This window comes from Gymnogyps californianus, chromosome 1 (assembly GCF_018139145.2).
Source record: "Gymnogyps californianus isolate 813 chromosome 1, ASM1813914v2, whole genome shotgun sequence".
Classification (NCBI taxonomy): Eukaryota; Metazoa; Chordata; class Aves; order Accipitriformes; family Cathartidae; genus Gymnogyps; species Gymnogyps californianus.
Window position 1 is genome coordinate 118,380,680 of NC_059471.1, and position 24,571 is coordinate 118,405,250.

The 24,571-nt window shown below is 35.6% G+C and overlaps 1 protein-coding gene across 1 annotated transcript in view; it reads right to left on the minus strand.

The window, feature by feature from the left end:
* The window catches only part of EPHA6 (EPH receptor A6), a 513,048-nt gene that overhangs the window by 459,667 nt on the left and 28,810 nt on the right, over window positions 1-24,571 (minus strand). Inside the window, exon 2 of the mRNA XM_050915616.1 lies at window positions 15,646-15,710. Within this exon, the coding sequence (XP_050771573.1) occupies window positions 15,646-15,710 (65 nt within the window). The remainder of the gene's footprint in view (window positions 1-15,645; window positions 15,711-24,571) is intronic.

A 24,571-nucleotide genomic window follows, 5' to 3' on the forward strand; every position in this document is an offset into this window, starting at 1 on the left:
TTCAAAAGAAATACCTATACCTTTAAAGATAGGCACATGTTAAAGCGTTTTGGTAAGCAAAACCCATAAATTTTCAAGCACTTCCACTACACAAATAAATAACAATAAAAAAGGATATAAAAATAGATTGTTAAAGAAAGAAGCTCATTAGTTTCTGGATTTATAGACTAAAAACTGCTCATCCCCTAGATAGAGACTCAGATAAGAGCAAGTATTTAAAATGGCTTTGCGGAGACACCTGCCTTCAAAGCCAGGGCACAGATCCTGGTTTATTTAATAACACAGACATAAATTCATTAGCTGTGTATGAAGTAGCTGTTTTGAATTTACATATAGACATCTCATTTGCTTCTAAGTGGTTTGAAAATATTAATTTGTGCTAGCTGCACAATGTAATTTGGTACAAAGGCCTCAGAGCTTTTTCTACTGGAACTGGTGTATTCACAGAAGCAACGCTGTGCAGAAACACAAGGAGAGCTTCTGAGAGCACTCAAGTCTAGGGTTTTGCTCCCTAGCTAACAAATCCTGCCCTTCCAGAGTGCCTGTTGACTTGGATTTGATGCCACACTGAATTGGCTGTACTACTTGTGGCTCAGGTGATACCTTCATTGGACTTGATCAAGAATCTCTGCAGTTTTGCTCCAACGGGCAGTGTAAATAGTCCTCTGAGTCCTCCATCTACAGCTGAAGCTCATGGTCATGTTCATTGCCAGAAATCAAATACTGCATTAGATGGACTAGCAGTGTGATTGGTTATGGCAATTCCTACACTTGATTTTATCCAAAGAAATACTAACGTTTGAGTTTCAATGAGGAAGAGAATAAAAACATGTGGAATTTCATTACTTCTCATTAATTTCCCTTAATAGATAGAAAGTTCAGTATGGGCCATGGGCCTTCTAATTGCAGGGCAGAAAGCTTGAAGTAAAATGACTTTAGGCAGTAAGAACAGAGGAAAAGGAAGTGAAACAAGAACAGAAAAGGCTAGAAAAATCTTGATGGAACCACATGGGCAGCGAAAGCAATTGCCCTTAGTTATTTTGTCATGGAATGAAAAGCTAAAGATAATCCCCTTAGCTTTCCCACGTGAAAGTGGAATCCAAAACTAATCCTTTTATAGTAGCTATACCACATGAAATGGGGTATTTAAACAAATCCCCTTAATCATCATGGCAAGAATCAGGGAGCTAAAGTCAATCCCCTTAGCTATCCTACATGAAACAGGGAACCAGAGCAATCTCCTTAGTTATGCTAGTGTTAATAATGAACTCTATCAACCTTTTAAACTATTTTGATATAAAATTATTAGTAGCGTTCTTCTGACATACCAAGACCCAACATGAGTACGCAGTAACATCTATGGTACAGGAAGTTGAACATTACTAGCCAAATTTTATGGCATAAATTACATGTCTAATGCTCATCACTTCATGCCTCACTAGTCGTAAGCATAATGCAAGAATATCTATGTATCCATTAGCTGAGAGGCAAAACAAAATGTTTGAGCTCTTCCTTAAGAAAAATTAAGAAATTGGGAGTATACCTTATAGTATGGAAAGCTGATGAAAAGTACTAACAGACATGCAGAGAAATCACTGGACAAGGCCATATTAAGCATATCATCACATTATTTAGCTGTTGTGTCTACTAACTTAGTTACTTTTCTTTTCACTTACTCTGCAATATGCCCAGTTTTTAAACACTACTAGTCAATTCCAAAGAAACACTAATAGACTTCTTAAAGTAACTGTTGCTAGTTGAATTCATACATATTTGTTCCATTTAGTGATAGCCTTGTTTGGAAGATTTCATTGGTTTGTTTTTTTTTTTAAACAGATCTGGTTGATAAGATCCTTTCCCAACATTAAAATACCCAGAGGCAGGTTCACCTCCACCTTGTCTCAGTGTTTCCCCTGGAAAACTTTTGGTTGTTTCTAAAATAACCCACAGGATCATCAAGCCTCCAAAAATACGAAATTATATCTGTACCATTTTGCCAAGTGAGACCATCCATTTCTGTTCATTTCAAGGTTATACGCTTGTCTTAACAAAACAAAAAGTCAGCTAGAACATCTGCGTTCTTCAAATGTTCTACATCTCAACAGCACTTGTGATCTTTCAATTTATTTCTGCAACTCACGTATTATGTTTTAAACTCTTAGGAAGGAATTCTTTTGATTAAATACAATAGAGGAGGATTATCCTCTTAGATCTGAAATATAGTTACAAATCATTATTCATAAATATCTGGGTTTTCTACTGAGTTTCTTTCTATTTTGTTCTCCATAGAATTGTGATTATTAAAAATAATTCTTTCCTTATTAGCAGTCAATAAAAATATTTACAAACTATGTATTTTCCACTTTTTGAAGTAGCTTATTAGGATTATGTGAAGAATATCCAATTCTGCTATGACTGCTTACATAAATACCTAATCCATGTGGTAAAGGCCTCTGTACTCGCTTGGATCCCTTTGCAGGGTATGCACATTAAAGCATGTGTGCAAATTATGGTGTAAAGTGTCTCTTCTTAAATCTGAAGTTTTCAATTCTTTATATTTTGGACTAGCAATTGCTGTACACTTTAATTGTTAACTGTTCCTCAAAGAAGAGTTTTCAAGCTCAAGCATTGTAGTAGAGGTTTAGAGACAGACATCTCCTGGCAGAGAGAGTAAAGCAGAGAAGAATTTCTTCAACATCACACTTTCAGTCCAGCTGGAGTAATTTTTTCAGTAGTCTCAGGCCTAGTTTTGCTACTCCAACATTTATAATAGGGCCAGGATCTCATGTCAGCCCTGAGTTCAAGGAAGACTTGTCTTAGAGACAGCAAGTGGGATCACTGCAAAGCAGCAAGGAGGAGGTTAACAGGTAAGGAATGTGTACAATCCAACCCTACTCTACTACTGCTTCTTGGCCGTTTTTAGCTAGCAAGAGTCATAGCCTATACGTCTACCTGAGTTTTTAGCATGAATACATGGACGAGGAAGGACATATCAATGAGGAAGCTTGTAAAACAGGGACCTTTTGACAGAAAATAAAATACAAACAAAGGAAAAAGAAATGGAGCAAGGAAAAGCAGGGAGAAAACTCTGTCTCTACCTACAAGGAAGAAAACCAAATGTATTAAGCCCTTGAAGACTGCAACTAACGTGAAGATTGCACACAATGTCAAAATGGTAGTGATAGAGTCCTTCTTGTCCCACACTTTCTCAAAAAGAAATGGAAAGGTCTGTCTCAGCACCACAAGGGAAAAAACTCTGAGAAATACAGCAGTATTTAATTGTGCCCCAAACTGTTCCTAATTGCTGTACTAAGATCCAGTTGGTGAGAATTCCAGCAGAGCAGAAAAACTATTCGTATAAAATCTTTCCATCCTTACAACCGTTAAAACCGTTGATACCCATCTTACATCTCATAATTTAAAGCACCATCAGAATATAAATGATCTACTGCAGTTTGCAAAAGGCACTATGTGTGTGCTTAAGTATTTAAAAGAGGCTTAGAGAATGCTTCAAGCTTGCAGATTTCTCGATAAATTGGTTACTTTTCTGTAAGTTCAAAAATTCATTCAATGTATTTAAACATCTGTAAAAGGTTCAAAAGTAAAGGTGGGGGTTTTTTTGGTGGTTTTTTTTTTTTTAACTTCCTTTTCTATTAATTCTAAGTAAAGGCTTCCAATATAAGGTCAGGCTACTGCAAATCCTTAAGAATATATTAATTCTTTCATTTTCATTATACATAGAAGATCCACTTCTAGAAAATAAATAATTCCTGTCACTAAAAATGATAAAAAGAAAACAGCAGTTTGCCTGGAGTTTCCCTCAATTACTGAACACAACATATGAGTAAAAAGCAGCAACTGGTCATGAGACTGTGAAGCATCTTTTGCTGCTGCCACTTTTACCTTTTTCTCTTGGAAAAAAAATATTTTTGTGGCTTTTGAACAATCCAGAGAGATTGCTTTTCAGTATACCTAGGTATTTATCAACTACTTAAGCATTTATGAGACCATTTCCTAAGCACACAGGAATTCCAAGGGGTATTTCCCATGAGTTCAGTATAGCAGTTCTTAAGTCTCTGAAAATACAATGGTGCAGATATTCAGTATGCACCTGGTATTTCCATAAATATTGCTTTTCTTCCACTTTCCTTTTGTCCTTTCTTTTCCGTGATTTTGTAATGAAGGCAACACTCAACTTGGCATTCTTTCTAGCTCCATGTGTATGCACAGTGAACGCTGAATTATATCAGAACAATTTCAAAGTATTTACATGCTGACAGAAACCATAAAAATTCTGTAATTCAACACTGCTGAAAATATACCCCACGCAACTTAAATGAATCATTCTTCCTCCCTCAACCCAGTATGTTTTCCTTCTCAAAATATGTTTCTTTCTCTACAGAAAAAAAGGCAAGAATGTGTTAATTTTCACTAAATTATACTTTTTTTTTCCCCTTACTGCCTTTTTTGTTAAGCCAAGATATTGTAAACTTCTGGATGCAAGATATGAATGTGCAACCTACAAAGACTTAAAAGCTATTTTTCATGCACTGAGTAGATAGATGTGCAACCCATGTATGGCACTCATTTTTTTTAACTTCCAACCAACGTATTTTTGAAAAAACAATACAGGATTTAGCATACCTTTTGTGGGGCTGCACAACTGAAAAAGTTAAATGTTTACTGTGCTCCACTGCTTATAATGTTTCTCATACCTACAATGAGAAACATAACAGAAAATACTGCTACTGCCACTCTGTGCCCTCTTTTGCTATATATATACAATATACACTGAAAAATAATCAATTTTCTTTGTGCATTATAATTAAAGTATATGTGATACACAAGATACATTAAAATCAGTATCCTAAGAAAATGAAATAAATAGTTTTACATTTGCTCTTTGGCAGTTTCTGGGCATTGAGTGCATGAACTGCTTCTAACCAAAGTACAAACAAATTTTTTTAAGAAAAAAAACGTTGGTATTTTAAATAGCACTTCACTGCATCAAGGATTACAAGACTGCCTGCTTTGTTTCCTTTTTCTTTATGTTCCTGATGCTACTCAAAAGTGATTAAAAAACACCCCAACAAAACAGAGTCCTTAATGGTTGTGAAAGCATACAGACAAGTAAGAAAGCAAAGAGCATTTGATGTGAGGACAGAGTCGGGGAAGTTAGATCTTGGGCAAGAAAGAGCCCAACTCATTAAGGGTCATATCATTTCACTATTAAGTTGATACACTTGAATTTCAGCTATGTGGCTTCAACACGGATTTTACCCCCCTTGCTATGTTTTATGTTAAATATTTGAATAGTCATGGAAGATGAAATGAAGATGACAAGCTCCTAGCTTGACATCTTAGTAAGAGGTCATCCTACTAGAAAACCAGTAAGAAAAATGCTTCTGCTTCACAGATGGCCCATAGTTCCAGTTATATACAGGAAATTTTGCCTTTACTAGGAATATATTTGTATACAATACCATTTAAATTAAAGAGGAATGGAAAAATAATGCAAAAAGTATATGCAACATTACTATCATAAAGTTCAGACTTACCACATAACGCACTAAAACCACAATAAATGGCTTTTGGTTGAGCAGTTTAGAGACTACTTCTATTGCTTTACCATTACAGATTACTATTTAAGTATATAGCTGTTCTGTACTGAACCATTCAAATATGTTTATAATCTTCCTTCATTATATCTGCTTTCCTACAAGTGGTTTGGCTTTTTTTTTTTTCATTTACAGCAAATTATATCTCATTGTTTAGGCTATGAATGCTTTAGATCTGTGACTGCACAGTGGCAAGCACAAATGGGCCCAAATGTGTTTGCGATATCCAAATAAGAACACAACAGTGTATTTTGCCAATTAGATGTTTCATACAAAACCAAATGAAAAATAATCAGGATACTGCCCAAATGTAGGTACAAAAAAAAAATGACGATGACAAATAATATCTTCACATTGCCTAGCACATTTTGTGAATTTAACCATTTCAGATGGAACATACTCTGGTAATCCTGCATCCATCTAGTAGATACTCAAATTCTCAGCACAGTTACAGCTAATTCTCTCTCCAGGGTTTTCAGGCTACATATGCAGGCAAATTAAGATTTTTGCCATTTTAACAGGAAATACAGGCAAAACCAAAAATTCAGGCACACACCAAATTGCTTAGACATTGACAATCCCAGGGACATACGGTTTTCAAGAAAACCTTTTATGTTCTAAGAGATGCTCCTAAAAGAAACACAGAAACTTGGCTCCCACAGGCAAGTCATCTCATATTAGCAACAGCAATTCCTTTAGAAAAGCTTTCCTAGACATTTAACTAGATCTTGGATATACCTAATTGTTTATTCCCTGCAGATAGAAATTAATCTCAAAAAAAATACCCCTCAACTTACCTTTTCCCTCATACAATGTCTTGACCATCAAAAAGGATTCTAAATATGGCATTGCAGAACATGGTGTCTGATTATGTCCAAGTTACAGCTCAAATACATGACTTCAAATATTTTTCTTAATGTCATCTCTGTAAATTCCCCATATTGTGTGCAAATCTGATTAGCTTCCTTCTTTTTCCTTCATCCCTGTTAAATGTTCTGACAGCTAAATCCCTACCTTCTATTAAACTTGTTATTAAAACCACAGCCTCTGTGACACCTCTGAAATCCTGCTGGTGAGCTTTCATAGATGTAACTACATATCTTTATTGCAGTTGAATTGCTGTAATAGAGGGAAAAATTTAGACTTTTGGATGCATTTTTTCTTCAAAAACGTCCTCCGTTCTTAGTTAAAACTTTGCTTCTTTTACTTCTGCAACATCTATCCACATGGCTGCAGTTCTCTGTTCCACAGACTATTCAGAGTGTGCCCAGGTGGCCAAGAAGGCCAATAGCACCCTGGCTTGTATCAGAAATAGCGTGTCCAGCAGGATTAAGGAAGTGATTGTCCCCCTGTACTCGGCACTGGTGAGGCCGCACCTTGAACACTGTGTTCAATTTTGGGCCCCTCACTACAAGACAGACATTGAGGTGCTGGAGCACATCCAAAGAAGAGCAACAAAGCTGGTGAAGGGTCTAGAGCACAAATCTTATGAGGAGCGGCTGAGGAAACTGGGGTTGTTTAGCCTGGAGAAAAGGAGGCTGAGGGGAGACCTTATCACTCTCTACAACTACTTGAAAGGAGGTTGTAGCGAGGTGGATGTCAGTCTCTTTTCCCAAGTAACAAGTGATAAGATGAGAGGAAACAGCCTCAAGTTGCACCAGGGGAGGTTTAGATTGGGTATTAGGAAAAATTTCTTCACTGAAAGGGTTATCAAGCATTGGAACAGGCTGCCCAGGGAAGTGGTTGAGTCACCATCCCTAGAGGTATTTAAAAGATGTGTAGGTGTCGCACTTAGGGACATGGCTTAGGGGTGGACTTGGTAGCGTTAGGTTTACGGTTGGACTTGATGATCTTAAAGGTCTTTTCCAACCTAAATGATTCTATGATTTGCTTGGAATAAAAGTGAAACACCTTCAGATAGAAATCTTTTTTTGATATTGATATTTTTTCCTGTTGACTTTTACACAACTTTGATTTTAATTATGTTTACTGGGTCTGTCTGGGATAGAGTTAATTTTCTTCATAGTTGTCTATATGGTGCTGTGTTTTAGACTGGTGACCAAAACAGTGCTGATAACACACCAGTGTTTTAGCTGTTGCTGAACAGTGCTTGCACAGCGTCAAGGCCTTCTCTGTTTCCCACTTTGCCCTCTCAAGGAGCAGGCTGGGGTGGGCAAGAGGTGGGGAGGGGACACAGACTGATGAAAGGGATATTCCATCCCATATAATGTCACGCTCAGCAATCAAGCTGGGGGGGGGGGGGTTGTAGTTTTTTCAAAGTAGCCATTGCTTGGAGACTGGATGGGCAGCGGTCTGCTGGTGGGAGGTGGTGAATACGTGCCTTGCATTACTTCTCCCCCCTCCCCCCCCACTTACTAAACTGTCTTTATCTTGACCCACAAGTTTCTGCCCTTCCGATTTTCTCCCCCATCCCACTGGGTGGGAGTGAGCAAATGACTGGGCAGGAGCTTAGCTTCTGGCTGGGGTCAATCCACCACAATATGCCATATTAAGAAGCAGAGGATGTCTTTGAACTATGATGCCTTGTCCACTAAGTCACAGTTCTGCAACTACAGAGCAGACCAGGAACTGATAAATACAATTAGACTCCTTAATTCTGGTTTTAAATGCCCTAAAGTATTTTATTCACCCCACAAATCCTAATCTTAAGCTATGTTTATAAAATGGTTTAGTGAACATAACATGCTGTGACCTTTTTAAGCCATTATATTGGGTGTCACATGATGCATGATTAAAAGTAGTTTACAATATTCAAGCACAGATTACAGAGACTAGGAAGTATTATCATACATCGTATAGTCATGTAGCATCATAAATATCGTATTTTAGCCTTAAAAACTAAACATTGCTAAGGTTTTTTCTAATGAGACTTTTCAAAGGTAAGTTGTTTGGTAAATATTTAGAACATAAAAGTCACACAGAATGATATATATATTTTTTGGTCAGGAACACTTATTGAAGGATGACGTATATTTACATATCTAGGAGTGAGAATACCACTTTTACCTAACAGATAGATTACTGTGTGGTATAAAACTGCAGTTCTCGAAGACAATTCTGAATCACAGTGAGAACCAACTGAACATGAGCTCACAACATAATTACTGTAGTGAGAAAGCCTGCTGGGATCTCTTTGATGGTTAAACAGGAGAATAGTAAAGAAAAGCGGCACGATGATTTGTAACTGTAGAAAATAATGAAATTGACTGTAAATACTACATACTCGAGTCCATATTTTCAAAAAAGAACCACCACACAATGATTTGAACTTCAAAGAAGCAGGAGCACGAGCAACAAAGGACTTCATCGATTTAGATACAGTATGAGGCTGAGAAGGAAGAATCAGACAGTAGGAACCCTTTCTTAAACAGTGATCTAATTAATTAATGGAACAAATTACCAAGGGAAATTATGGTTTCTTGATGTCTTTTAAAAAGATATACTTCAGTGAAATACTTGTTACTGAGTAAATGTAGTGCCAAGGCTTGAAATCTTACAGCCTTTGATATAAGGGCGATCTGATGAATTGTTCCTGCTGGTCATAAAGAATTTAAACATCTATTGAGTTCTAATAGTTACAGTATTAAAAGTGAAGATTAGAAGTACTGATGATATTGTAATTCATACTGCTACATGAAATGTTCAAACCACCATCATCCTTAAAATCAATATTGAAGTGGCCATGTGGATTTGCAAATTTGTATGTTTAACAAATACACAGAACTTATCAGTTTTCTATTTCATAGACAAATCCAAATTACTGGGAACCACAGTGAGGAGAATTTGCATTTCTTTCATGCTATAATCTGTACTATTAATTTGTTGTTATCTTTTGTAAAATGTAGTTCTCTGCTTGCAGGTAACAAGATAATATGAAAAGCAGAACTCAATTGTGGACACCGAGTATCACCATATTTACCATACACTCCCTATCTTTTTCTTATGATGCCATAGTGCTGCCTCAGTATGTTTAATGCACTAACCTCACTTTCTGTTTGTGTATTAGTGATTTCACTATGCACATCTTAGTCTTGTATCTCAGATGCTTATGCTTTACTTGCTTATCTTGCTATCTTTTACCACTTCCACATTACTTGCTCTGTTCTCTTATTTATCATTTCCCTACCTTATATTCCTTCTTACTATATTCCTTCTTACTATATTGTGTGTGTTGTGTCTAAAGCCGAACCTGATACTTGTATTATCATTTCACGCAGTAAAGTCGTACTGCCTTTCTTTCTTTGTTCTTTTCTTTAAGTCAACTTTCTTAGCTAACTTCTTACACTGTTTTCTACTCTTTATGCATCCAATGACTTTGTATTGGAGAGTGCTATTTTTTTTGCTAATTGCTTTGTTTATTGATAGTTTTAATAAAGGAAGGGGCCTAAGCTTCTCTCTCTTTCTTTAGAAGTGTTTTGTTCTTATGTAACTTCAAAGGAAATCAGGAGAATTCTAAAAAATAATCAATCTATTTAAAAGAATTAATAGTTTAAAGTCTTAAGTATCGTATAAGAATGTTCCAAGACATATTGGCCCAATCACCTTCAGAGATATCAGTTAAAAAATGAAGGTGAAGATGGATGAAGCTATACTGAAAGAAATGTTTGCAGGTTGGCACTGGAAAACCTCAGTATCATCTCTGATTACAACATGGAAAAAGAGTAGTGAGCGAGTACTGGTGACAAACAGTACTAAGCCATTCAAAATTATGTTATAGAAATGTCTTCTAATTAGCTAAGAAGGAGCTAAAAAGTGAATTGTTGACTGATGCATTTACTGTAAAAAAATTATTTTTACAGAGAGGGTAAAATAATCAGTCTGGTAGGGGAAAAATCAGTACTTTGACAAGTCCAGTCTCAACAAATTCATAACAGAAAAAAAATCCTAAAAATGTATATTCGTGAGAGTTACTAAAAAACTGAAAAGATCCCCCAAAGAAAGAAGATATTCAAAACAGAATTACTTCTGTGGATAAATCAATAGGAAAATTACCAGTTGACAAGGAAGCTGTTCAGATAACTGTGGGAACTGGGATTAAAATAGTTTTGTCACTCACACAGCTGTAAAATAATTTAGAGGACTTCTAGTAGGCTCTTTACTGCTGAGGCTATACATTTTGTCTACTATGACAAGTCAAGCTAGCTTGTACAAGCCCCTTCCACATGTAAATAATTTCTCACAGCTTTGTGTTATGAGTCACCTTGCCCTTCTTTTACGCTAATTTTAAAATGTTTTTGGAGTTTATGAAGTGGCTACACACAAGTTAAAATTTAGATCAATGTTAGAAGCAGAATATTTTTTAATGATTAATTTTCTTCTTCAAATAAGAACACTTTATTCCAAATTAACAGTTGCAAAGTACATTCAGCTCATGCAAAATAAGGCATTCTTAGAGTTAAGTAGGGGTACTTATGGTAGAAGTTTATCAGGAATAGACATGCCCTTATGACAATAGTCTCCAAACCATAGCTCACGAGCAAATTTTGCTTACAAAACTGTGTTACATTGCTTAATGCAACGGGCAATAAATAATGATTTTTTAAAAAGTTACATTGAAGTCAGAAGGAAAAAAAACAACAACTGGAGTTGCCCAAGGTGCATTATTTTATTAATATTACTGCTAATGGATAAGTGAAGGTTGTGGACCACTACGTTTCAGGTAGGCTTTCAGGTGTTTTCCTTTCCTCCCTAATTTTCCAAACCTTATTAACCGCTTAAACAGTGCTTAATCACCTAGAAAAAAACTGCCTTTCTAACAGTCACAGCACCACAGGCTGTAGTGAGAAAACCTAAGAAAAATAAACCTGTCCCCAAGGTCAGCGATCTGACTTCAGCTGGAACCCTGGATAGCGGTTCACATGAACTTGACTGGCCTGCTCACTAGCTCACATTCACATCCTCTTTTGAAACCTATGAAAGGGTTCCTTCCCATTTTTTTGTACCAATCCAAAAAAACTTGTTCTGCATTTTCAAGGTTATGGAGTGACAGTTTGTTGAGTAAAGATCTACTTTCACTCCATAGCACATGCTTTTTCATAAATCAATGGGTCATTTTGAACTATAGCCCAAAGAACAGAGGAAGTATCAAATGTGTCCATTATTAAAGTAGAAATTTTAGATAGCCCATTACTGAGAAGCTAAATTGGAACTCAATCAACAAAAGCTGATTCTATTGACCTCAAAGATATTAATGTTTTACGCTGCATTTTTGCAGCTCTAAGCACTTAATTTATTACCTGTTCAAAATACAAGGAAAAAATCTGACAAGCAAATAAAGAAAACATATTTGTAAGAAAAACTATTGTATTCTCATGCTTCAGGAGGGTTGCACAAATAACTGGGAAGAAAATGAAAAAATAAAATCACATATTATATTACCAAAGAATGGATAACACAGTTGTGCATGACTCATCTTTGCAGCTAAATGATGGGTTTGCATACAAATGCCACATACAAAACTACTGTGTTGTATCTTTCCTTGCTTGAGTAGGTACCTTTAGAGGTTACCAAAACTGCTGAAAGCTTGCAAACATTGCGTTCTGAATCTACTATAAATAAAAAGTCTGGGAGGTGAAGGTTAAGGTTCTGCAAATTCCAAAAGAATATCTCCTAATTTTTTCTCCTACTTCACCCTAGCCTGTTAGTTTAAAAATCTCTGAGGCATACTCAACATTACCCAAATCCCAAGCATTAATATTTCAGTTGCTATTTAATTTAACGGAAACGTTCTTTGTGACTGAGTATGCCAGTAAATTAATGACTTCTGTTAATGTCACAGTCTCAAAAAAACCTATCATCCCATCCTCCTAACCTCAAAAATGTTCGTCAGAGCAGTAACTATATGTCAATGACATTTTTCTTACACATGTAAACACCACACACACACACACACATTTAAAAAAAAAAAATTTGATTAAAGTAACATGTAAGATTTATGCAGTATCTGAACAAAAATCTCTATTCAAAAGCACAAACAAACCAAAACCTGTCACTCTCCTCCAGGAAAAGGGAAAATGCTGATGTGCCCATCATGGGACAAAACAGGTTCTTATTTCTGCAGTGATAATCTCAATCACGCCAATAATTATGCCATATTCTGAATTATATTAGGACAGATAAGTAACTCAGATTAAACAGCACTGTGGACATAAAACAACATCTCTGATGTTTGTGCAAGATTTAAAAAGACAACAGTTTTACTGTTCTTTACTAAATCAGTGAGTATAATAGAAGTTATTAGCCGACCCCAATAGCAATATTTTGCCTTACATTTTAATAAGAATCAAGTAATAATTAACATGAATGTTGGCCTTTTGTTTCAGAAATTGTGTACAAAAGTGACATGAAGAAGCATACAAATGTCATATTCTGTTAATTACATGAGTATTTGTAAGCTCAGTTTTCTTCTTACCTTTGTGTAAGGTACAGGATCCCAGAATAACTTAAATAGACACAGTTCAGAAATACATTCCAGTATTAACTTTAGTATCTTTAATATTTTATAAGCCAAAGTAATGTAACTTTTCATATTTTAATAGCTTTATGCAAGTTTTCAGTATGTTCAAATACCTAAACCAAAATGTACATTTGGTATATTTTAATGAAGTTTGTCAGAATGACACTAACTCTGAAAAATCAGCAAACATTGATTTTAATCAGCAGTTCTGCATGACTCTCAGTGAGTGAGAGAAATAACTCTCATTTCATGTAAGTCATTTGTCTCCACTATTTATTTTGGGTTTTTTGTTTGTTCCTTCTCTCTGCACCGTTTCAGAGGTGCAGCATTGCCACTAGGTCCTACTGCTCACAGCAGCCTTTCCTGGAATGTTGACCTAAGTCATTTTCTTTCGTTCCACTGTGAGAAATGGAGGACTTTGTTTGTCTGCATATCCAGTCATCTCCTGCTGTATGTGACCAATATCTTATGGTGTCTTTCTTAAATGGATCGTATTTCTCCAAATCATGTATTCTCACCTGTACAACTTCCCAAAAAGTTTGTTCAAAAACTTCTTTGTTGTAGTGCACATGAATCTTTACCCCATTTGCAGTTTAGATTAATTCATCAATAGTTTAGACATATTTTTTTCCTGAGTTAACAGTACATGCACACTTCTCTTAACTACCTCTCCATACTTAATTTATCCAGTTCCTCTCACAGTTTTCACTCTACCCTCTTCTGCCTATTTTATGTCCCAGGAAGCCTTATTCCGTATGTTTTCCTCATGCTAGAAACCGCTTTTCTCCCACATATTTACTCTAGCTACTTTTAAAAAAAAACAAATTGTACTTATTTGGGAAATTCTCTAATAATTGAATCCCAAGTACTGACTCAAATGTAAACTCCTTGTATTCTAGTAAGTGCTGCCAATTCTTAAAACACAGCAAAGGTCCTAAGACACCTGAAAACCTCAATATGCTGCAAAACAAATGTTAGGTGTATGTATGACCAACCAAAATAGATATGTTGTAATAGCTATATTTTAAATCAACTTTGAGTGCAGGTGTTTTTGTGCTTGTATATTGTGGTTATTGTTATTGGAGTAACTGAAGCTTTTAAGAATTTACAGAATAACTGAAATTATATCTTGTGTGCTCCCTGTTCAATTCAATGGAGCTCATCACAAAGCTAGAGCAAAAAATTCCTCGCTGTATTTTCTCATCATAGCGTATGACACTATTTGCTTCATCTAGGATTTCTGAAGGAAATAGAACTTTCAGAATTATAACTCAGATTGCATGAGACTGCATACAAAATGTAAAACACAGAAGTATCTGTAACAGACTGCAATTATGTCTAGGAATACAAAGAACTGGAAAACCCTGAAAAAGAGTAATCCATAAAGTTGAAAATAGGCTGAGATTAAGAAATGTCACATTGCTTGAAACCCCTGAGGGCAGAGACACAGAAGGCATTTTATAAAAATGGATTATTAAGGTGCTGAGGATAGACAATTTCTACTTCCTTCTGGAACAGATCAAACAAGATTTTTCACTCAGAAAAACAGTATTTTCTGAGCTTATTTCAGAGAAGCAAGTAATTATATGCCTTACACACAAGAATTAAGAGATAATGCCAGCTAATATAAAAATAAGTGATATACAATATGTACAGTGACATCAGAACTAGAAGCTGATACAATAGGTGTTAAATGCTCCTGTATACTGTATCTTAATTAAAAAGTGAAACTACAAATGCCTCTGATATTCTGTTACGTGCATTAGCTGGGTGGAAAGAGAAGATGGGTTTTGGAAGTGTAGCCACTGGCAAAGCACTGATGGTTGAACTTCAAAGAGTAAAAATGGTCCTCTTCCCCATGCTCACCTGGCCACACCATCTCCAAGTATACCAGACACCTCTAACACTCTGGGGCCCTGTACGCAATGTCAAGTGCCTCCTGGCAATCTGTATTAATGGTACAGTGAACCTGTTTTAAGACATTAAACTGGAATATCGAACTTTGATCTAGAATGGCCAGTGCAGGAAAAGCCCCAAAACTATTTAAATATTTTCTCTACATGATTAAACTGGTTTAATGACATTAACATATTTATAATGTTTTTCTGATTTAGCTAACCCGATACATTTTACCAGACGCTAAAGTCCACATTAATCCCCACTTAAATCATTAAAGTTTTGTTTCAAGTTATAAAATTGAAAATGATTTTTCCTTTTATTTCATAAAAAATGTAGTCATAACACACTCCTCCAGCGTAGGAATTTTTAATATGGAACTTCATCATGTGTAACAGTTAGAATCAGATTTAGAGTAAGATAGATTCTTAACACTCAGAAAAGTAAGAGAAAGGTATAATAATGTGTACTCATGTCATTCTTGCGTCTGTTATTCCTACTTACAACACAGGCTGCTCCAGTCCTGAGAACAACTAAAATCTTTCTGACAAGTCTATATTGCAAGAACATCCACCCAGATATAATAGCCATTCACTTCCAGAGTGTCAGAATGCCAAAATCAAGACAATAAAACCAAAATGGTGAGCGACTTACCCCATTTAAAGGAAATGTTTTCCATCCTAGTTCTCCGAGGGCAGCTGTAGTATCAAGTAACACAACTGAAAATGGAAAAAGAAATGGTATGTTTGTGGTTTTGCTTGGATTAGACATATACAACATAGTAAAGTATTAAACTGGTATGAATTGAACTAGCCATATTAGCCAGGTACATCTGCTTAAAGTTATTAAAGCAATTAAAATGTTGGAGTGTGAATAAAAACAGAGTCTAAACATTTAGGCTTTCATGGCTTACATTTCATTATCAAATGTCTCAGAAGATATAACTCATACAAAACCTAAATCTTTTGCAGAAATCATTGCCAAATTGCAATACGCTACCAATGCTTAATCATTAAAAGGTGCCTGAATAAGCATGCACATTTCTGCAATCCCTTGCCTGGAAATCTAGAAAGTCTGCACGTGGACTTAAGCATTAAAGCTAATAAAATAAAGAAAAAAAGAGTTTCAAAAGTAAGATTTTTAAAAAAAAAAAAACCATAAACTTCCCAGAAATAAAGGTACACAATATACAAATTGTATAATTCAGAAAGAACACAGAAAGACTAACAACTTTAGAGTTGATATTTTAGCTGGAATATCACAGTGCTGAAAGCTGCTACATATATTTGCATCACTTCTGTTATATTCGTTTTGGTTTTTTTAATATATGACAGGATGTGCATTATTGTACTTGTATATTACAAAATGTTTCTGCATTATTTTAATATGTTAAATTACATTAGCTTCATTTTTCTCTTCCTTTCACTAATAATGCAAAAATTATACAGAACACAGCTCATAGTGATAAGGAAGCTGACTGTAAACTAAATATTTAGTACATGAGACATTGTACCTACATGTACTACTGCCCCCTAATGGAATTGTTACATCTGACCCTCTAATTTAAGAAATGTAAAATAGGATTTAAACATAAAATTAAGTATTGTATAGGGCAGTTTATTTTAATTATCAAGTTGGTGTGTTTTGAACACTCAGTTCCTCCTTACAGCCCACAAATTCCAGTTCTTTGGATGGTTAAATGATGGAGAAAAATGCAGCTATTAGTTTGGAACATGACATCACTATCCATACATTTGGGGGGTTTATGCTGTTGGCACTATCTTCCACCTCTTATCTGTCCAAATAATCAATGTATAGCTATCTATAATGTGTTTCTATAAAGCAGTACAGCAGCAGCAGCAGAAGCCAGGTCGTGGTTTTTTGCCTTATGGAAAAGGTACATTGGCATGGAAACTGTGTGAACTCGCCAGCTTATTAGAGGAAACTTGACCTAGCATCTTCCTTTGTCTTTTGTATTAGTGACAACTAGAGTTCTTCTATATTTGAACGTATGTTGACTTTTAACCTGAAACTGAAATAGTCTTATCAGCAAATTTACAGTCAGGTAACAAGCTCAACATTAACCAAATAAAAGCTTAATGATTTATTTGAAGAAACTAATGACATTTTAAAAAGGATATTCAACAAAGGGGAGTATTCTGCTCTCTACTTCTTCACTACTTCACCAGTTTATGAAGCTTTGTGAATAACTTGAAGATAAATTAAACATTTTTTTACAAGCACTATTTTACTTCCAAAAAATGGAATCACTGTCCCCACTGGGACTATTGCTGCCTTCTGCTTACGTAAAAAGCTGTGATTTACAGCTGTCAGTATTTTCTATTTGCATCAGGCTACCATACTCTTGTTGCAGAGTCAGAAAAGCATCTTCTCATTTGGCCTGTGATGCAGCAGTTTCCTGTGTAAACCTTCAAGTTATAATGTACTGGGGATCTGTTACCTCCAAAAAAATTAAGCCACTGGGTTTAGACATTTCCTTTTCATAGAGTCGACCAAATGCTCAGCTGATTTCTGAGAATATTTCAGTTCATCTTAGCTATTTGTTTTCTTCTCTCCATCTTCCTCCCCTCCTCTCTCCACCCACGAAACATGGACTATTTGTAACTATACTTGGTTTTCAGCTGAGGTTATATCTTGCTACTTATCAAGTGCTATTCTGATTATATTTTAATTCTTTAATACAGAATCAAATAAATAATCAAATGAAAAACACTATATGTTACTGCTAAACCTATGGATCTGCAGGCAGAAATTAACTCTTTCTACAAACAGCATTGGGGCTTGAAGCGTCATTTCAGTTTTACAATTTTTGTGGTAGCAGGACCATGATTTAATAAACATCATCCAGGTATTCAAAACTAATACTTCCATGGAACAAGACCCAAAATACAGGACGGAAAACTAATTCATTTCTTCACTGGAGCCTGAATTAATTAATTCCTTGCCCAAATTAATCAAGTACTACTTGAAAGCTCAAAGCTATACATTAAAAAAAATAAAAACTAGAGTAAATTCATCACTGAAAGTATGCTAAGTTTAAATTTAGTTGAACCATGATCTAGTAATACTTCTTGTATACATTTACCAAATCATCCCCATCAAATAACTGAGTCTTGTTAAAATACAATTTTTGATACATTTTACATACCAAGCCTCTTGTATGCTCACATATGCTCACCTATAGCCACCAAATCTGTTAGAACCTCAAACTGGAGAATTCAAACAACAAAACAACTACTAACCAGAATTAGAATGCTATCACCTTCAGAGTCAGAAATGAAAATCATAAAAATTAAAAGACTGTCTTTCCAACAGTACTTGTATTACAAGACATAAAATAATTATCAATTAAAAATGTGCAAGTACTGGCAGATCAAGTAAACATTGTTTATGACAAAGAACTACAAACCCCAGTAAAGCAGTGAAATCAACAGGGCCAGCTATACAAATGAGGACACTGATAAAGTAGTAAAATCCTCGCACAATTCAGTGCTTTGGAGATATCTACATGATAGACTTCAGTGTGGGACAGTGATACCCAAGCTATCTTTAAATGAGGTAATTAAGAAGCAGTCTATCCCCAGCAGCACAGACCTGATGGCAGACAAACGTGCACTGCCAAGAAGCTTCCATCTCGCAGCTCCTTGGCAGAAAATTCACTCTGCCAAAGAAATCCAGACTAAGAAGAATGCCCACATGTATACATCTGAATTATGTACAGGAATGAATGCTTCTCCTCTGACTACATAATAGTGAAAGTCTCAAAAGAACTGGAAATTTACATGCAAAGAGACTAAAAAGAGATGGTGGACACTACACGTAAGATGCTTAAAATGAGAAAATTCCCTAAAAAGTTAATGGAACCAGGAAGCTACATTTACTGACCCTTGTCCCTATGTTTACTTATTTATACTCCTTTATATGCCATAAAAAGCCCCATTCCTCTTAAATGAGACTTCATGCAAAGCGGCCATTATGGACAAGCCATTAGCCGCCAGCATAAGCAAAAGTGTGTGTCTGGAACTACTGCTGTTAATATTTATGAAAAAGGCTATAAATAAATTGGTTGCAACTAAGCAATGTTATTGACATTTCTGACATCCAGCCTCCACTTGTAGTAGCCAGTTTTTTGAGGTGACGTAGAGTATAAAACTTGCAGAGTGAACAAGAGTGAAAGAGTGTAGGTCTGCCATTACAAAGTCATGTCACGATTCAAAATGAACTCAAAGATCCTTTAAAAAAATAGCTTTGGATAAAAAGAACTTAGATTTAGCACTTGCATGTCCTTCCTTAAATAACTGAGCTAGGGATACTGTCACTTGCCCAACAATAATATACAGACTTAAACATACAGCTGTAAACCTATTGTTTTAGTTAACTGCACAGTTCATACTTAGAATTTAAAAGTGTTTAGCTTTGTTTTCCAGTACATACTTTAATAGATATTACATTATTATAAGTCATTATTCCATATTGAGCTCCTGTTTCCTTTTTTTTTGGACATATTTTACACTGCTATTATTAGACTTTACAATTGAAATTAATCTTTTCAGAGGTTTTGCCCAGTCCTGAGGGAACTGTTTTATTTAAAATTATGATGAGCAGAGCTCCGAAGACTGACAGTGTGGAATTTAAATTCTAATTCCAAAACACTGTTCTGAAGATGAACTCTACAATCTTGTCTGTACAACCAAGGAAAAAGCCTTCCAAACATTCATTTCACCAGTTTCTTTTCTCCTCTTCTTTCTTTACACATCTCCAGACAGCATGACCTAACAGTTTTAAATGAATAAAGGATTTTGGAATCGTAGTCCGACATCAGAATAGGCCATCTGATCACCCAGCTTGATCTCCTGCTCACTGTGGACTAATACATTTCACTGTTACCTCTACAGTGAGTAAGCCAGAGATTTGCAAGGAAAATAGAATGACAAACAGACATTAATTTCTGAAGACAACACTAGTAACTCAGGGAGCTGTAGAAAAATACCAGTGTGGAAAAACCCCAAGAAAAAATGCCGAAACTCAGAAGAAGACAACTTGGCAAGACTGCAGACCATTTCACCCCAACACATCCCATCCAGCTGACAACTGCTGGGCCAGCAGAGACTCACCAGGTGCCTGCGTTGGGAGTGGGGTGCATTTGCTGCCTAGCCTGGCAGCACATTTGCCCTATTTGTCTGCTCTGTGGCTTAGCCAGCAAACGTACGCCATGCACTCAGGAGCTGCGGATGTCCTGCGTGCGGAATCTCTCATCTGCACTGAGTAAATGATGCCCAAATATAAGATGGAAAGTTTCAGTATTTTCCAGAAGGATAGGCAGTCATTACAGATGACACCTAGAAACAGGCAAAACTGGCACAATTTTTTTTTTTGCTCTGAGAACTTACTTATTGACTGCAATCAGTTTATATTTATAAGACAAACACACAGAGCTTCTAAAGTCTCTCACTTCCAGCCCTCAAGAGAGCTGTTGCTCTCTTCTGAAGTGTCTGCACTTTTTTTTCAGGTTTTATGGTCTTTTTCATTTTTAAAAATAGGATCACCTACAGTATTCTGAAATCATTCCTTCTAACAATATATATTAACATAAAGAAGCCTGCCTATTTTTATATCCTGTTTATATATCCAGGGTCACATTAGGCTATTTTTTACTGCAGCATTGCACTCACAGGCAGTTATTGGTCTATCAAGATCACTGTCCTTTACAGAATCACTCCTTTTCATCATTATTTTTCAGTTTGGTTTGCATTTTTGTTCTTGAATGTACAAAGATCCATTTGTTTATATTAAAACAAGTTTTACTTTTAAGGGCTGACCCTTACTAAGTGATAAAGGCTGTTCCCTGTCTGCACATCCTCTTTCTTTCTTTACTTACTACTCTTCTGTCAGCTATTGATTTTATATTTATTTCCATGTTACTAATGAAAAATGTTGACCAGTTAGAATTTTGAATGGTGTATAAGGAATATCTCAAATTCTGTGATTTAACAGTCACTGAAAACTACTTTAAGGTTTCTTAGACCTCAGTTTTTAAAATCCATTTACTAAAAAATTTGGTAAGCTTTTTACTGTCAGAACACTTTGTGATATTTTGTCATACTTTATAAAATCTAAACACACTACCTCTGTGGCTTGTCTGCTTGAGGAAGACGGAAAGAAGAGGGAGATATGCAATATGCAAGTTACCTTTGGCAATTAACGTGTAATCAACTGGGAAAAATCATTTAAATGCTTGGGTTTTTTGACCAGGCCTGTTTTCCATAAAAGAAATAAACTGGCATTCATTATACACGTATCAATTGAATCCTTTTCCAGCATTTCCATTATTTTGCATGCAACAGCTATCTGGTTTAGGCAAGATTAATGAGCTGCAGTAATAAAGGATGAGGAGCACCTGTCTAGATAGCAATTCTGCTGGGAAAGTATATAAGAGTCATAGCAAATCATGTAGTAAACAAAGTAGGGACAATGCTGTTTGACCGAGATAAACGGGATTATAGCCAGCAAAATATAGACAGTAATCCTTCCCCTCTCTTCAGCATTTAGCAGCAGTGCTGTGTCTGGTTTTCAGTGCCTTACTTCAAAAAATACCTGGATCAGTTGCAAAGACACCACAGGAGAGCAACGGGAATGATGGGATCTCTAGAAAGGCTGTGCTCTGGAAGGTCTGAGTGACACTAGAGTAATTTACCTTGGAGGTTAAATTAGAAGGACTATCCACTAACAATCTTCTAGTGTGCAAAAGGCTGTTTAAGGCAGAAGAGAATAATCTGTTCTCTATGTTAATGGCCAAAAAGGAAGAAGGGATTTAAATTACAGTAAAGAGAGTTTTATGTTAGACTTCAGGAAAATCCTTACTACCCCTGCAGTTGTAAAGAAGAGGGATAGTTGTGACTAATTGGGAAGCTGGGGAATCTCCACTATAGGAGGCTTTTAATACACCTTAAACACTGTCAGACCTGGTTTCTACATAATCTCTTGTTGCCTTGGGGCAGAGGGGGGAGCTACATGACTTCTCGAATCCTCTCCAATGCTGTGATTTTTATAAAAATCTAGTTACCTGGTTAATGGTGCTTCCCTTTTCTTTTCAAACCAGTACTCTAACACCTACACTCTTCCAATATTCTTGAATTCCCTGAGTCCCCAAACTCATTAAATTTACCATCAGTAACTCAGAGATCTCCTCAGCCAATTCTTTCAGGACTCTTGGAAGAGAACTATTTACGCCAGATGGGGAGTACTTGATATTCTTCATGATATGTGAATAAATTACTAATTTCTAATTTTCTCAATTCCGAACACCTTATTTTCTGCATCTTTCTAAAAATAGTTCAATACCATTCACACAAACATTTTTAGTCATAATACAATAGAGAAATTCCCATTATCCTGAGTGTTGTGAGACTTAGGCTTTTACCTAACACACTTAGTTTCTATTTTAAATTTTCTACACTTCATATTTTCTAACGTGTACTGATTTCCACATGTAGCTTCTCTTTTCCATTAATTATTACAAGTGTTTATATTTCTAGTTTCTGCTTTCATGTTACCTCTAATGTAGGTTGAGCCGTTATCCAAAACTGGCCTTTTTTTATTGATCAATGATTTCCCAATGAAGAATTTTAAAAAGTAATTTCCACTTTCACCTTTTTCATTTTCACATTTGCACACTCACACAAACACACGATTAGTATTCTCCTCTAATGAACGAGAACTGGTCATAATAATTTTTCATGTACAAAACCCAGCATCTCATTCATGATAAATTCACCTTCTCAGTCTGAAAAAAATTGCAACATTATTAGACTGAGTGCAATATTTTTTATGTTGGATAACTGCCTGTCTTTAACTTGGTGGTGTTTTACTGCCAGTTACTTGAGGTCTTCAGTGAGCATCTTCAAAAACTAATTCCCCCACAGCACTATTTTTCTTTCCATACATTATATACAGATGCTTAAGGAATAACTTACTCTATTTTCTAATTTGAGTCAGTTATCTGTTTCAGTCTTACTGTTCCCTACTACTACCCAGATAGATATAATTTCAAATCCTGTGGCTCTGAGCTAACATGATTAAAACAAATAGTGGTTCTTTTGCATAAAATGCCACTACCCACCTTTTTTATTCAAACTTTTTTCCTAGAGAATCTTATTACTTATTTCTTAGCAAGACCTTTTTTAAATGAAATTAAAATTTATGCTCTTTGCTATATCATTTTATGCTTTCCTACACTTTCATAGTGCTCCTGCTATTTCAAAGCCAATATAATTATCCTTTCCGTACCTTACGCGCAAACATGCACGTTCTCCTGAGAGTGAAAGGCTGTTGTAATCCCACTGCTCCATCTCTCACCGGAATGTAAGCCAACATTTTCATACCAAAAGCTTCAGTTTTACATTATCCTTTTTCACATTGCTTTTCTTCCATTCTCACTTGAAAAATTAACATGAATCCCTTTATTCTCATGTTGTATTATTAGCATTGCCAACCATTGCAGACCCCTCAGTTACATCAGAGTAACCTCACTGGATTAAGTGTTAAATAGAAAAAGCGAGATGAAGCTCTGATTTATTGTCTTCTGCTGCTTTTTTGGTGGAAGACTTTCTTGAATTTGGATAATGAAATGCATATTTTTATGCGACTCTACCATGTAAATAAGCAAGGTAAGTAAACAAAATGCTGTACTTTGTTCTTGCTACCTAAAATCATAAGACACCATACTGACAGATCTAATTTATGTAATTATTTAAAATGAAAGAGTAACTCCTGTACCTATTGAGAGAACTGATGGAGGTAGAGGCAATTGATTCCAGCTGTATCTTCAGTACCATTATTCCATATACTGTCAAACCCCTGAAGCTACTGAAATGGAAGTAGCAACTAATGGAACCTTGGAATGATACAGTATTTCATTTGAACAATTAAGTGGATAAGACATATTGAAGACCAAAGCTTTGGTCTTCAATATGTCATTACATATCATGTTTGCAAGCTTATGTGTTCCTTTCCATTTGCAATTAATTTGCCAAATATTTATTTTTTCAACTCTATATACTTTTCAGCAATCAGAGTTTATGAAGATAGAAGGAAGAAACAAGCCACTTGCTTCACAAACCATTTGGATTTTTATATTCGTTATTCATGCTATGTAACTGATCCCCAATTGTATCATCACATTATTTAGAAGAACAAGTCATGAACATCATATATGATTATATCTGTGGAACGGGGAGTTATATGAACATCCACTCAACTTACATTTGCATGAAAAGAAATGCAATTTTACAATTATTTCCAAATAATAAGGCAAGTAGCCATGGTAGGATGAAAAAACCCTCACATTCTAAACAAATAATCTAATGTGCATTTCAGCACCTCCAAAGTCTCTATAAAAAAAGTTAAATCTGAATTAAACCCAGCAATACTTGACACTCAAAATTCTACAAGTAGGCCTAATTCATTTTATGACTTCTACAGCACCAAGGGGTTAAGGTATTTGTCTTTTACCAGCATCTTCTAAGACTTTGTAAGTGGTCTACTTCATGTCTAAATTTTC